Below are 14,859 nucleotides of genomic sequence, written 5' to 3'. Positions count from 1 at the left end.
TTCTTTTAATGCTCCTTCCTGCTGGTTTACAGCCCTGCACACTGGGGAGCCAGCTTTCTGCTGCCAGTGACTCTTGTTACAGTACCAGGGAGGCACACATGTTGTCCATTTCTTCCAGGTGCATATTTTATTCAAGTCCCACTGAAATCAGTGGAAGAAGTCTTGGGGTGTTGGATCAGAACCCAGTATTTTCAAACCTTTTGAAATTAAATGAACCCTACAGTTTATTAAAAGGGAGATGCTGGAAATGAGTCTACACCCAGCTAGATGGGGCTTGAGACGGGAATTTCTGAGGTCAATGCAAGCAAGCTTGACTTGCTACTCATTTCTTTTGGTTCTGGCACCAGTAACACCATTTTAGAAACTCTTTCAGATTTCTCATTTGAAAGTTTTCAATGAAACACTGTAGGCATATATAAGTAACAGCAAGGTATTCCTCCAGGTTGGGCTAGTGAGTAGGCATCACCTGCCTCATCCATTCGCAAATGCCACCTTTACATAACAGCTACTGTTGGCTGACCAGCTCTCACAATCAACAGCTCAACTTCCATTTCCTGAGTTTTCTGAGAGCTTTTCATAGGCAACTAACATGCAGTTTTAGGGAAGGTGGCCAGGATTGTGCTAAATACACTAAAAAGAAAGTTAAACGTAAGATTATTTTCAAGCAGATAAGGTGACATGGACATGGCTGACAGTTTTAAGTGTAGTGTGTAGTGTTGCAAACTTTTTTTTCTTTCGAACAGGATACTCAAGAAATTTGAGTTTTCTAATTGTAATGAGATTTTCAACTGAAGTTTCGAATACCGTGGTGGATCACTTCAGTCCTTTACCACGACATTTGCATTTTCAGGCATGTGGTTTGGCATCATGCTTCATTCAGTACAGGACTTGTTTGGGTCAGTCAAACATTTACACAATAACGAGGCAGCAGTTTTTACTTTTGTGATTTGTGACCATCATCAGCTATAGGATTCGGTATTTTCTACATTGCTCAAATACCCCAAACATATCAGAAACAGAACCATTTTGCAATTCTACCCTACCCTTATGCCTCTCTGTATTCCTTACAGATGCTTTTCTATTACATTTTACACATTTTAGCAGAAAAGCATCTGACATTTTATGAGGAACAGCCCTAGCACCAATGTAAAGCACAACTCTAAATCAGAAAGTTTTAGATCTTCCTTTTTTCCCAAACTTTTAAAAAATATTGTGTGTACTTATGGTGGAATTTTCAAAGTCACAAAGAGGATCTGGATGCCAGACTCCAGCTCCTGTTATGAGATCTGAACATCCAAATCCATATGTGTATCGAATATACATTAGGCTTTGTACACTTGCTCGTGAACAGCTAGCAGAGCTACAGCTGTGTAACACCCAAAAGTATACTCAATTTGATTCTGCAACACCTTAGTTATTTCAACCAGATCATCTACAGGGAACTACGCCACATAACACCATAGTGAGTTGATTCTGTTGTGCCAGATACTAAGAGAAAGAAGCTACAAAACCATTTTACTTGCAAAGTAAGCCAAATACTAAATATAAACCTCTCACCAGAGTATATTCAATTACAAAGTGGCAACTGCCTCCTATTCCAATTAGCATTTTTACAGGATTTTAAGGAACTCCACCCTTCACTCTCAGCCAACCAGCGCCAGTTCCCTCTCTGCAAGGATTCCTCTGTGTCCTTCACCCTCAGCAGGATGGTTTTCAAGAGGCAATGCAGTCAGTATGCACTACGAGGAGGTCTAATCCCAATGGCCCTGCACGCCTACGATGGCCAACTGGATTGCCAACTGACCTTTGACTCCACGAAGTATAGAAGTATAAAGCCATACAGGCACAATCATCAGTCTGGTATTCTAGTAACATTATAGGCTTATAGGTATCCCAAAGAGAAGAGTTAAACATAGTTCTTCAGGAAACTACATGTCAGTTAAAGAAAACAAGTGAGATACAGCACAGAGAATTGATGGCAACCAAATGTAAATGAGAATAGGAATTGGTGGTACCATAGACTTAGCAACGATGGCCCATTTTTATCTAAAACTTCTTTAGGAACAAACAATTCCTGACTATAGATAAAGATAAAACACAAAGTAAATATGGACTAGTAGGTAACTAGCATTTTTAGTATCATTTTAGGAAACAGGTATATATATTTTTATAATCTGTAAATTATGGATTCCCTAAAAATATGAAGGTTTTTCCTCTTTGTACAGGAATCTGCTTGAACATCAATTTAATGATTACTACTGGTAGATGGAATTTTTATATCCATTTGGTAGTGATTTACACCAGTGTTTTCGAGGCTGCCAACAAGCAAATCCAGAAGGCAGGCAGCCAAAATTCCAGAAGAGACAACTGTCTTTTATTTTATGGCTTATGCATTTTGAGCTTAATATGATTTTCCACTAACAAGTTCTGTACCTTCTCCAAAGTGCTAAAACTGGTGTGCAGAATTGCAAAGTAACACAGCCTCTTCAAGGCAGGCTAATATTAAACTCATGGTAAATTATAGAAGTTATACTGTTTACTTAGGGAAAAAAACATTAAGGTTAAAAGAACTACACATAATTTATTGCAGACACTTGTTTAAATGGTCACATTTTTAAGCTTGACTATATATGAAATAACAATATATTGGCTAAGGATTGTTCCCCATTTGATACAGAATGAACAAATACATAAGAGACAAGGAAAAGATTGCTGTTAATACTTACAAGGAGCACAAGGTATGCATTGGTTACATCATGTGCTTGATAAATAGGATGCAAATAATATCTAATCTTTTCAAAAAGGCATTGAAAACAAGCTGCATTTGAAGGAGCAAAAAGGTTACAAAGAGAAACAGGGTTTTCTCACTTTTCAAGCAGAACTACAGGAAGCAGGCACACATTAGCACGGTGAGCTCCAAATCTTGTGCTAAATGTGATGACTGAATGCCTTCTAATGCTAATAGTATTCCATTTGCAACAGCAACATTAGTGAGGAAAACGTTACTCATCCATTAGCCTAGATTCTATGCATGAAATGAGGCCCTAGCTACCACTTCATATCCATCATTGTGAAATACCAAACACAGTTTTCCTGTGTAAAGCATTTATTCTTCCACCAATCACCCATTGAAAAGATGATCCCTATCAGGACAGCTTGTGCTCGTTGCTCCTCCAGGCAATAGCTACCACTTGACCATTACCACCTGAAACTAAAATCAGATTAGCTAAGTTGTTGACCATACAGAAAAGGTAGTTCCATGTGCCATGTGTGCCTCCTGAAACTATAACTGAATACCACAAAGAACACCTCTCATTCTACTAGAAATTACTTTACAAATCATGTAAGTCAAAAACAAACAGGCTGTAGATCGCATAATGTTAACAGGTGGAGAATAATAATAATTCTGAAACAATGGCCTTAAACTGATATTCCATGTCAGATAAGAACTGGGAATGACTCCTCCTCTTTGCTTTCCTCTTCCTGGTATGGGGTTTTGTCTGACTATAAAACTTATCACACTGTCTCCTTTCTTAGTAATATTTGCTATCCTGAAGAGTTTCTAATTTATGTCTCGTTTCATACTCCACGGCAGTACAAAGAACAAATGTCAGTTTTAAAAGAAGCACTCTGGCATAGCAGTATGGATCCCGACACATGATAGTATAGTGCAGGTGTAGCCTTAGAAACAGGACCTTATTCAAAGACAGGTTATGAGCCCACAAGCTGCAAATCTTGACGTGCATGACTGAGGAAATGACAAAAGCCACTGCACACATGATGCTGATCCCACATGATCACTCAGTCTAACAGCACTATATGCTTTTCCTCCACCTGCTATGACCTGTATAATATACACCTCTGTACACATACAAGTTATAACAGACTCCCAGGCACCGATTAGACTCTTCCCTATAGACCAATTTTAACGCACATGATGCAAAAGGCTTTTAAATATACACTGAAGAGAAACAAGAGTTACTTTAGATGTATTTTCTGTGTATTTTATTGATCTAATACAATATACAAGCATACACAGCAGTATAGGCATGTGCATGTGTCTGGATATACATACATACACAAATTGCCATATGTATGATACATACAACAAACAAGGCCAGATTATCTGGTCTTGCAGAGATATGCCCAGCACAGGACCAAAACCCAGAGTGGAGGCATAGAAGCCCTTCAGAACTGTAACACTGTCCATTCCTACAGATGCCTGGGGACCAGGACAACTTCTGTAATAGCACAGACAGTAGGTATCTATTTTAGATCTAGTAATAGAGAAAATGGTTGCTTTTACCTTTTATCTGTTTTCCAAGGGTGATCCATTATTATTCAGATAATCATTACTCGCTGGCTTTACACACCAGAGATAAACAAAATGTCCACAGAAACTGCTAAGTGGGATTCCACAGCACAAAGATAACTTAGAAAACCCACTGGGGAGCCATCGCAGATGATGAAACTGCACCAGGCCCAACAGGCTGTTGTGACCCAAGGGCTGAGATGTGGAAAGCCTGGGCAAACACTTGAGAAAGAGCTCAGTAGGAATCCTTGCTTTATTCTTTGCCCACCCCAAAACCTGCTGTGCTTACACATGCCTCTAGTACCCTCTTCTAACACCACCACAGAGGTGGTCAGAGCCCACCAGCATGCTAATAAAGTTTTTCCACAGAAAAGAATTGCTACTGTTATTTGTTATTGACATAACAGTAAAATTGGTCAAGTTGGTCATCAGGCACCTGGCTGTGTGATTTACCACAGGTTTTTGGAGCTGAAAGAGGAGAAGCTTCATGGCCTCGCAGTGAATTCTGGGAAGAACAAGGTGGATAGTTAGCAAGTTTGTAGCTATTTTATATTTTAACCTTTTCAGCTCATGAAAACAAAAATAATACTAGTGATATAGCTCTGACAGGCATATTTTGCTTTTTATATGGTAACAAAATACATTTTAAGCCATAATTTTTTTACCATCATCTACTGTCAGTTAATAACCTAGATCTGAATTTCTTCCTCTGTTGCAAGTTCATGGCTTGGATCGATAAGACACGTTCCTATCATTTTCCCATCAGACATTACTGGCGAAGCAGTAGGCGTCTGCATGGTAAGTAAAGAGAGAGAAGGAGAAAAACTTGGAGTCATGGTTGGTGGAGGGTATCCAAGATTATTGATAAGGGGATTATGAGGGTATTTTTTAAATGCTTGTCCTGATATTATATTTGGCATTCGTGGTGGCACTGTCCTTATGCCAGGCTGAGCTACTGATGTTATCAAGGGAGGAGGGAAAACAAGAGATGTCTTCTCCTTAGGGAAGCTATGACTGTGCATGTTTTCATCTTTCAGTTTTGCAATATCATTAAACACTGAGGCCAGATGTTGAAATCTGGGTTCCCAGCTGAGCACATAATCCCAGTTATAACCACCTCCAAGATTCTCATCACAGGTGCCAAGTGTTGCAAGTGAATCATACCCAGAGTCCTGCCTATCTGACAAGACATACTCTCTTGTGAGGTCTGTCATTATGTCTTTCTCTTTTATTCCAATTTTCTTATATGTTGGAGATGACATTTGATGTGCATAGGCTATGTCACAGGTTTCTTCTCTGCCCTCTCTTTTAATGGCCTGCATGCTCTCCATGCTTTGTGTGGTAGCTACAACATCTGTTTCTCCAGATTGACAGGAGAGCTGATCAGACTCTCTTGGAATCCCTGAATCTGGTATCCGTGAGCTGTGCTCACTCAGTGCTGAGCTGTCACTCTTTCTGCATGAATGCTCATTGATGCGTTTGATTTCCTCATCCTCTGCCGTTTCTCCTTCAGCAGAACCATGGCCGCTGGAGTCTGAATGCCTGCAGGGGACACCATCATCCTTCCCTTCTTCAATTCCTGCTAGGCTCAGCCATTCTGCTATAGCACCCATGGGAAGCATACTGCTCTCGGTACTATGGATTTTCTGGCAGGCCTTTTTTTTGCTGGCTAAATTCACATTAGTAGCTGAGGAGGATGATGCTTCTTTTTTCACACAGGAGTTCAGATCTTTCCGCCTACATCTCATAATAAATGCAGTAAGACTGACCGCAAGCAGTAGCAACACTATCAAGAGGGCTGAAATGCTAATGGTTAGGCTGTATGCTGACACTATGGGATAACTCTGAGGAGAATTGGAAACATTTACGAAAACAGTGCATACTGTGAACTTGGACTCAGTTTTGGGGCTATGAGCTCTTACCAACAATTCCAGGGTATCATCATTCCTTTTGCTGCCATTTTTCTTCCTGTGAACAGTCTGAGTCAAGTAAATATTACCACTGGTCTGATTTACTGAAAAGAATGGAGAAGTTTCTAGCAGAGAGTAAGTAACAACTCCATCCAGTCCACTATCACTGTCTGATGCTGTCACTCTGCCAAGCAACTGGCCTGCTTCGTTCTTCTCAGGGAGATTAAAGAAATACTGATCTTGTGTAAACACTGGGTCAAATTCATCTCTCCCCTCAATATCTACCTGAACTGTAATGGTAGCCAGTGAGTCACCTTTGTCTTTTGCTTGGATTATGAGACAGTACCTATTCTTACTTTCATAGTCAAACATTTGCTTTGTATGAATATCTCCTGTCAAAGGATCAATAAAGAACATGTCATGGTCTCTAGGAGCTTCACGATGAGCCAAACACGAAGACTGGATGGAGTAGGTAAGGTGTCCATAGGAGCCTTTATCAAAATCCAGTGCATTAACAGAGCACACAAAAGAAAAGGTAGGCAGATTTTCACTGACAGTGCAGCTCAAGCTGGGAAACAAAAACAGTGGCGCATAATCATTGTCATCTAGGACACTAATAAGGACAACAGAAAAAGCCACATTTTTTACCTCAGCTCCTCCATCTGTGGCTTGTATGATCAGAGTGAATTTCATGGTATCCTCATAATCCAGTGTTTTCATCAAATCCACTGATCCTGTTTTCCCATCTAAGTGAAAATGTCCCCTGTCATTTCCAGAGATGATAGCATAAGTGACCTCTGCATTAGTGCCTGCATCACAGTCATTTGCTGAGACTTCAGTGACGTGACTACCTACAAAGATGCTTTCTTTGACATGAATATGGTACTCTGGGCTGCTAAATACTGGAGGATTATCATTAACATCCAGCACAGTTATTAGCACAGTAGCAGTTGAATTCAAGGAGGGTGTTCCATGATCAGAAGCAAGGAGGACCAAACGGTGAGAAGAAGCCATTTCCCTGTCAAGAACACTGATCAAAACAAGACTGCCAACAAGTTTGTAGGATGTTTCTGACTCCATGACACTTGTTTCCACAGTGAATAAATTCTTGTCATTGCCATCAATAATAGAGTATTCAACATACGTGTTTTTATGCGCCCAATCATAGTCAATGACTGAAAACATGAGGATGCTTTCTCCAACTGAGACATCCTCCCTCACACTGAGATTGTACAGAATCCTTGTGAACTGAGGGGCATGGGTATTTACATCTTCTACATGCACCTCTACGGAGGTAACTGCACTCAGGGCTGGACTGCCACCATCTGTAGCTTCTATCAGGAGCTCAATAGTGGAAATCATTTCCAGTTGTGTCACTGGTCCCGTAGCAAACACTGAACCTGAAAATAAAACAGAGTTAATAAAAGCACACACTTCACACTCACTAAGGCAAGTAAATGTGATTCCAAAAGCTGAATCCATTTAGTCATACTTGAAAATGACTCAACTGTAATGCCTGCACACCCCAAAGTAATTCTCTTGCATCCAAAGAGTAGTGGGTTAACAGCTCAATGCCTGGTTATAAAACAGTGATGAGTGGTGTCCTCCAGGGTATCTGTATTGGGACCAGTACTGTCTGATATTTTCATCAGTGACATAAACAGTGGGATCAACTGCACCCTCAGCAAGTTTGCCAATGACATAAAGCTGTGTGGTGCAGTTGACACGCCTGAGGGACAGGATGCCATCCAGAGGGACCTAGTAAAACATGAGAAGTGGGCCCATGTGAACCTCATGAAGTTCAACAAGCCCAAGGTTCTGCACGTGGGTTGGGGCAAACCCCAGTATCAGTACAGGCTGGGGAATAAAGAGATTGAGAACATCCCTGTGGAGAACGACTTGGGGGTACTACTGGATGAAAACTGGGTATGAGCTGACAATGTGCACTCACAGCCCAGAAAGCTGCATCACGAGCAGCATGGCCAGCAGGTCAAACGAGGTCAAGGAAGGTGATTCTCGCCCTCTGCTCTACTCTGGTGAGACCCCACCTGTTATACTGCACCCAGCTCTGGAGTCCTCAGCACAGGGAAGACATGGACCCACTGGGACGCGTCCAGAGAAGGGCCACAAAAATCATTAGAGGTCTGGAGCACCTCTCCCATTAAGTCAGGCTGAGAGAGTTGGAGTTGTTCAGCCTGGAGAAGAGAAGGCTCCAGGGAGACCTTAGAGAGAAGCCTCTCAATACTTAAGGGGGCTTACAAGCATGATGGGAACAGACTTCAGTAAGACTCGTTGCGATAGGACAAGGGGTAATGGTTTTAAACTAAAAGAGGGTAGTTTTGCGCTAGATATAAGTGAGAAATCTTTTACAATGAGGGTGGGGAAACAGCAGAACAGGTTGCCCAGAGAAGTTGTGAATGCCCCATTCCTGGAAACATTCAACGTCAGGTTAGAAGGGGCTCTGAGCAACCTGATCTAGTTGAAGTTGTCCCTGCTCAATGCAGGGGTTGCACTAGATGACCTTTAAAGATCCCTGCCAACCCAAACTATTCAATGATTCTATGATTCTACGAATCATAGCTTATGCTGCTAAGCCAAGGCCTACCCACAATGATGCAATATCAAACACACATACTGCATTTAGTCCAGCAAAGATCCCTCTTCCTAGTAATGAACATGCAAAGTGCATAAAATAGAAAGCAAAACAAAGCTAAGGAAATATAGGCTCTTTATTAGAGGCAGCTATGCTGTGCAAGTTCGTTACCGAAGGTCATTAGTTCTCCCATTTTACTTGCAGCCCAGTAACAGCCTTATGGGCTTGTTTGTTATTTAGATAGGTTTGCAAATAAGTTATGTAAACATGTTTCATTCAAATTGCTTATCTGAACATGGGGCTTGGATGATCTTAAAAGGTCCCTTCCAACCCAAACCATTCAATGACTATGCTCATAAGCCATCTACTTCTACTTCACTCTTCACAGTGTATAGCTAAGCACCAGACACAACACTGTGTGACAATTTTCTGATCACAGCTGATAACAGCCACTAGCAAAACATAAAACAGGTTACAGAATAAAAAAATGGGTAAAAAAGAAAACCATTTTAACTGGGTGAAACAAAACACTGCTGACGTCTTCTACAACAGCCTAGCACTTATACTCAGTGTTTGTAGTCACCATCACCCAACAAACATTGCATTCAAAAATTCATCTCATGCAAACACCTGGGAACAGCAAATAAGAGATAAGAATTTGCTCACTGAACAACAGTTGCACATAATTTTTGCAGCATCTAGTAATCTGAGGCTGATATTCCCAAAAATCTTACCTACATATACATATATGTAGGTAAGAGACACACAGTTTTCCATCTCCCAGAATGATATATTAGGCCGGAAAATTTAAATTGGTAAATCTCTGAACTATTGAAGAAAATTATGTACTTTGGAGAGAGTGTTCTCAATTTAGAAAAATTTTAAATTTCATTTAGGATTACGGAATAACATAAGCTCTCTAAAGATGCAATATTAAAAACATACTGTCCAAGCTGTAGAGAAGCTCCATTATGACAGGTTCAACTTACACTGCAAAAATAGGAAGCATGAACTTAAATTGAATGAAATCTAATACATGAGCTGAAACGTTACGAATCAATGCAAAACATACAGCAACTTTTCTATCAAAGCAGATCAGAGGAATAGCACCTAGAGGATGTTGTGACTGGTTGCCTTGTGCATGGTTCAGGGACAAACTGAGAACTCCAGCTTTCAATGCAATCAGTTCTCCAGTGATAATGGCAGATTTAGCCAAAACATATGGTAGACTTTTGCCTCCAAAGATTTCCAGAACACAAGTGACCACTGGTAACAGATGAGGAAGTGCAATAGGACCCTTCAATTTACACTGAAAAAGCTGAAGTAATAAACCATGCTTACAGACTCACCATTTTTGTGATCAATGGAAAATCCCTCAGAGGAAGAGAGGATTTTGTAGGAAATCATTCCATTTTGCTCTGAATCCCTATCCACGGCAGAGACCGTCAGAACAGTGGCATCCATAGAAACGAGCTCTGGCAAGCTCACCTGACATATAAAGCAAAATCACAGTTTTGATAGAGTTTAATAAAAGATTTTGAACATAAAATAATACGTTCTCCTTCATTTCCTTCATCAAATGAATGAATGAGATCATTCATTTGGATCTCATTAGGAAAAAAACCCAAAACCCAAACACAGTTCCCAGGTTTGGAAAAAATTCACCTACCTGTTTTCTTCTGGGACAAAACTATAAAGAGCTGAGATATTGAAAACGATGCATACAATACAGCCAAAATTTATCGTAAACTTTAACCAGTAGTAAAATCCATCTAATTCTAGTTCATTATGACAATGAGTTCAGAGAACCACTGAATCTCTTTTTTCAATAGTAAGCTAACAGAAAGAATACCTACAATAGACTGGAACTAAAATTGGCTTTACTCCCCGCTTGTAGAATTACCTTGATTATTGTACACAGAATACAGTCTGCAGTCACCATCTGGAGTACACAATTGACCATTATAAAAAACAACACACGTACCCTGAAAATTCCAGCACCAGAACACTTAATCATCACTGGATTATTCCTAGAATTTAGTTTTTAAAAATACTTTTTTCTTCATATAATTTAGAAAACCAGCAAAATTCTTTCCCTTCTTAAGAGCTTCCATTATTTGAAATCCAGATACTGTACTTTTGCGTCCAAAGTTTCCTTCCACCTTATAAATCCAGTTTCAAATGAACAGTATGATACAGCAGCTACCTTTCTCATGATTTCAAGTGTTAGTTTAAATCATTTTAACAGAGAGAGTATATGTATATAATAGCCATAAACATATATGATACTATATATGAAAAGTATAAATATTAAAACACTTGAAAGGATAATAAAAGGGTAAAAATAACAGGATGATGAATAGGGAATTATATGTATCATGGGCCAAAAAGAAGCAATGTATCTTACCATCCAAGCAACACATCAAAATATAAGGATTGTGGGGAGAGAAGCTCAACTGTTTATGTTAGCAGAGTCGATAGAGCTGCACTGTTTTGCATCAGTTAATAACCCTGCCTGTAATGTCTGCTCTGATCTACAGAAAAATTCCAAGCACTTGCAAAAGCAAGTACTTGTCTAAACTATTCTCTAAAATCAGACACAGATGGGGGTGAGGAAAACTTAAGGCAAGGTCTAAAAATCACTTGAGCAATAATAGTGCTGCTTTTTTTCTTTTTTTTCCCAGAACTTAGACTTACGAGTTTAAGTGGGCAATTTACACAAATCCTGACAACTCAGGCACCTGAAAGTTTCACAGGTGCCTATAGTCTGTCCCATACTTATCTAAGTGACTAAACTGCTGTGCCTGCACATGCTCAGAGGTTGAAATTTCTTTACTAAGACAAATGTTTAGCTTATTTCTTGACTAAATCTGTCTGAGATTTCTAAATGAAGCATTACTAAATCCACCACTTCTGTGGTGCCTCATATTTTTGGCTCTGAGCACATCTACCACACACAGCACCAAGTCAGGCAAACAGCTCAGTTCACAGGATCACAGAATGGCTGAGGCTGGCAGGCACCTCTGGAAGGCATCTTTTCCAACCCTTGCTCAGAGCAGGGTCACCTAGAGCAGGGTGCCCATGACTGTGTACAGTTGAGTTTTGAATACCTCCAGGGATGGAGAATCCACAAACCCTCTGGGCAACCTGTGCCAGTGCTTAGTCACTGTCAGAGTTCAAAGGAAAAGAAAAAAGTTTTCCCTGATGTTTGAACAGAATATCCTGTATGTCAGTTTGTGCTCACTGCCTCTTGTCCTGCCACTGAACACCACACAGGAGAGTCTGGCTCTGTCTTCTTTACTCCCCCCACTAATATTTACACACATTGGTAAGATCATCCCTGAGCCTTCTCGTTTCTAGGCTGAACTATCCATATTCTACACTCTCTTGGGCCTCAGCCCAAGCCACACAGCTTAGCCCCACACAAACAAGTCCTAAGGAAACAACTCCTCTGGCAGCCTCACCTTTCTTGTGGCAGCCTTACTGCAGCCTAACTTCACCTGGAGCTCCAGATTTTGTCTCTCTCCCCTCCCTAACTCTAATTCCGAGCCATTACACATGCTAAGTCTTAGCCCAAGCCCCACAAGCCTTAGGGCTGATGAAGCCAGTGCAAAACCCTTCTAGGAGCCTACACTTGAGAGCCTTGTATGATACCATGCCCGCTTTGGCAGCACCTATACCAAAATTGGAATGACACAGATTAGCATGGTTCCTATGCACAGATGACACCCAAATTCATGAAGCGCTTCATATATTTTTTTTTTAGGGATCTGGAGGTTGACAACAGGCTCAGTATGAGTCAGCACTGTGCCCCAGCAGCCAAGAGGGCAAACTGCATCCTGGAGTGTATCAAACACAGTATAACCAGTCGTTCAACAGAGGTGATTATCCCACTGTATTCAGCACTGTTGTGTCCTCACCTTGAATACTGTGTGCGGTTCTGGGCCCCACAGTTTAAGAAGGATGAGAAGCTGGTGAAAGGTCTGGAAGGCGTGTCCTATGAGCAGCAGCTAGGGCCTTTGGGCTTGTCTAGTTTGGTGACAAGGAGGCTGAGGGGTGACCTCATCACCCTCTACAGCTTCCTGAGGAGGGCACGTGGAGAGGGAGGTGCTGAATCTCTTTTGTCTGCGATCCATTGACAGGATGTGTGGGGATGGTTCAAAGCTGCACTAGCAGAAGTTTAGGCTGGATATTAGGAAGCATTTCTTTACCAAGAGGGTGGTCAAGCACTGGAATAGGCTTCCTAAAGAGGTGGTCAATGGCCCAAGCCTGTCGGTGTTTAAAAGGCATTTGGACAATGCCCTTAACAACATGCTTTAATTTTTGGTCAGCCCTGAATTGGTCAGGCAGTTGGACTAGATGATCGCTGTAGGTTCCTTCCAACTAAATATTCTATTCTAGTCTATTCTAGTCTATTCTAGTCTAGTCTATCCTATTCCTACTCTGTTCATGCTGCAATTCCTTTAATTGTCTTAGTGGCCCATAATTGCCCATGTCACTAAACCAGCTTTGTTTCAAAACACTGTTGGACAACTTGACTTCTACAACAGTCTAGCATTTCAAATGCTTGTCCAGAAGTCTAAAAGCTGAGTCCTGTACCCTCCTCAGTCTAGTAGGGAATGTTGGGAAGGTCAAAATTCATATGCCCCACTCTCTGGATGAGTGCCATTGTGATAAGGCAGGGTTTCATATTACAAAGTGTATGTGCATAACCTACCACAGAGGCATTTGCTAGACCTGCGGAGCTGTCTAACTGAAAATGCAGAAATTCATGCCATAGTAATGGGGCCAGAATAAATGCACCAACTTGTTTACCATTGTCTCAGAAGAGGGAATACTGAGCACTGGACCCTGTTCCCCAAACTGGTTTGAATTGTATCCAGTAACTTCTAGTAATGAATGAGCGGTGATGGAGTACAGCTAGCATTCACACCACTTTTCTTCTGAAGTCAGAAACCACAAACATGAAAATTGAACAATTCCCTCAGTCCTTTTAGCAGAATTCCTAGGAAGGGGCTGGGGTTTCCCAGAAGAGCTCTGTTCTGTTTCTGCTCAGTAATAGTTTGCAGGAACCTTTCTTCTCACTGCTCAAATGCATTTTTAAGACAAACATAAATAAGACAAATATAAGCACTCCTACTATTTATCATCATGTAAAGAAAGACATCACATGTTTGTTGTCCATTTGCCACATTCTCACCTGATATGAATCCTGAGTGAACACTGGTGGGTTATCGTTGACATCCAAAACAAGGATGGTAAGTTCTGCTTCTGTTTGATGTAAAGAATCTGAAACTATAATTCTCAGATTATACACAGCAGTTTCTTCAAAATCTAATGGTTCCACCACTGTGACTACACCAGTGTGTTGATCCATGGCAAATTTCATTCCAGGACTATTATCATAAATAAAACCAAACTGAAGTGCTGGCCTCGAGTCCACATCATTTGCTGACACCCGAGTCACTATAAAACCAGGTAGGGCATCTGAAACAATAATTTTCAGAGTAAGTCATAGCTAAAAGATAATGTTACAGTTTCTGAAGATTTTGCCAATTTTATAATATTGAATCTTAGATATATGTAATCTTTCCGTATTAGCTGTTGGTGTATTTTGACTTTGTGTTTTAGAATAACAGCAATATCCAGAAATGCTATGGAAACAGCAGTGGATTTCTTCAAACACATCTACTTTATCCCAATTTTAATTCAGGTCTTCTTCAGGCTTTCCCAGATCCAGTGTAGCCATAACCAGCAACAGGAACTTCCATGGTTTTCCACAAGCATTTAGGTGATGTTAATTTATTGAACAGTATCAGAAACTGTAGAACTGGTGAATGCAATTCTGAAGCTTTTCCAAAGGAGAAAGCTGCCAGAGAGAAATGAGACCTCCAGCCAAACCTATGTGGCACAAAAATCTTAGGAGCTCAAGGTATAGTCTTGGCTGAGAAACTGGATACAGACAGCTTTTGTCATGTGCCAAATTGACAGTACCAGGGATTGCAAACTGAACCTATTAGTGACCATCTAATAAACCCTGGAGT

The 14,859-nt window shown here is 40.7% G+C and overlaps 1 protein-coding gene and 1 pseudogene across 1 annotated transcript in view; one reads left to right on the top strand and one right to left on the bottom strand.

The window, feature by feature from the left end:
- Window positions 1-3,978: 3,978 nt before the first annotated feature.
- Window positions 3,979-14,859, bottom strand: part of DCHS2 (dachsous cadherin-related 2) — a 113,768-nt gene continuing 102,887 nt past the window's right edge. Inside the window, exons 18-20 of the mRNA XM_030491362.1 lie at window positions 14,016-14,302; window positions 10,165-10,303; window positions 3,979-7,622 (exon numbers count right to left, since the gene is read on the bottom strand). Coding sequence (XP_030347222.1) covers window positions 5,002-7,622; window positions 10,165-10,303; window positions 14,016-14,302 — 3,047 coding nt within the window. The 3' untranslated portion in view covers window positions 3,979-5,001. The remainder of the gene's footprint in view (window positions 7,623-10,164; window positions 10,304-14,015; window positions 14,303-14,859) is intronic.
- LOC115611075 lies at window positions 12,475-12,572 on the top strand (annotated as a pseudogene).

This window comes from Strigops habroptila, chromosome 7, assembly GCF_004027225.2.
Source record: "Strigops habroptila isolate Jane chromosome 7, bStrHab1.2.pri, whole genome shotgun sequence".
NCBI lineage: Eukaryota > Metazoa > Chordata > Aves > Psittaciformes > Psittacidae > Strigops > Strigops habroptila.
This window is presented reverse-complemented; position numbering and strand designations above follow the sequence as displayed.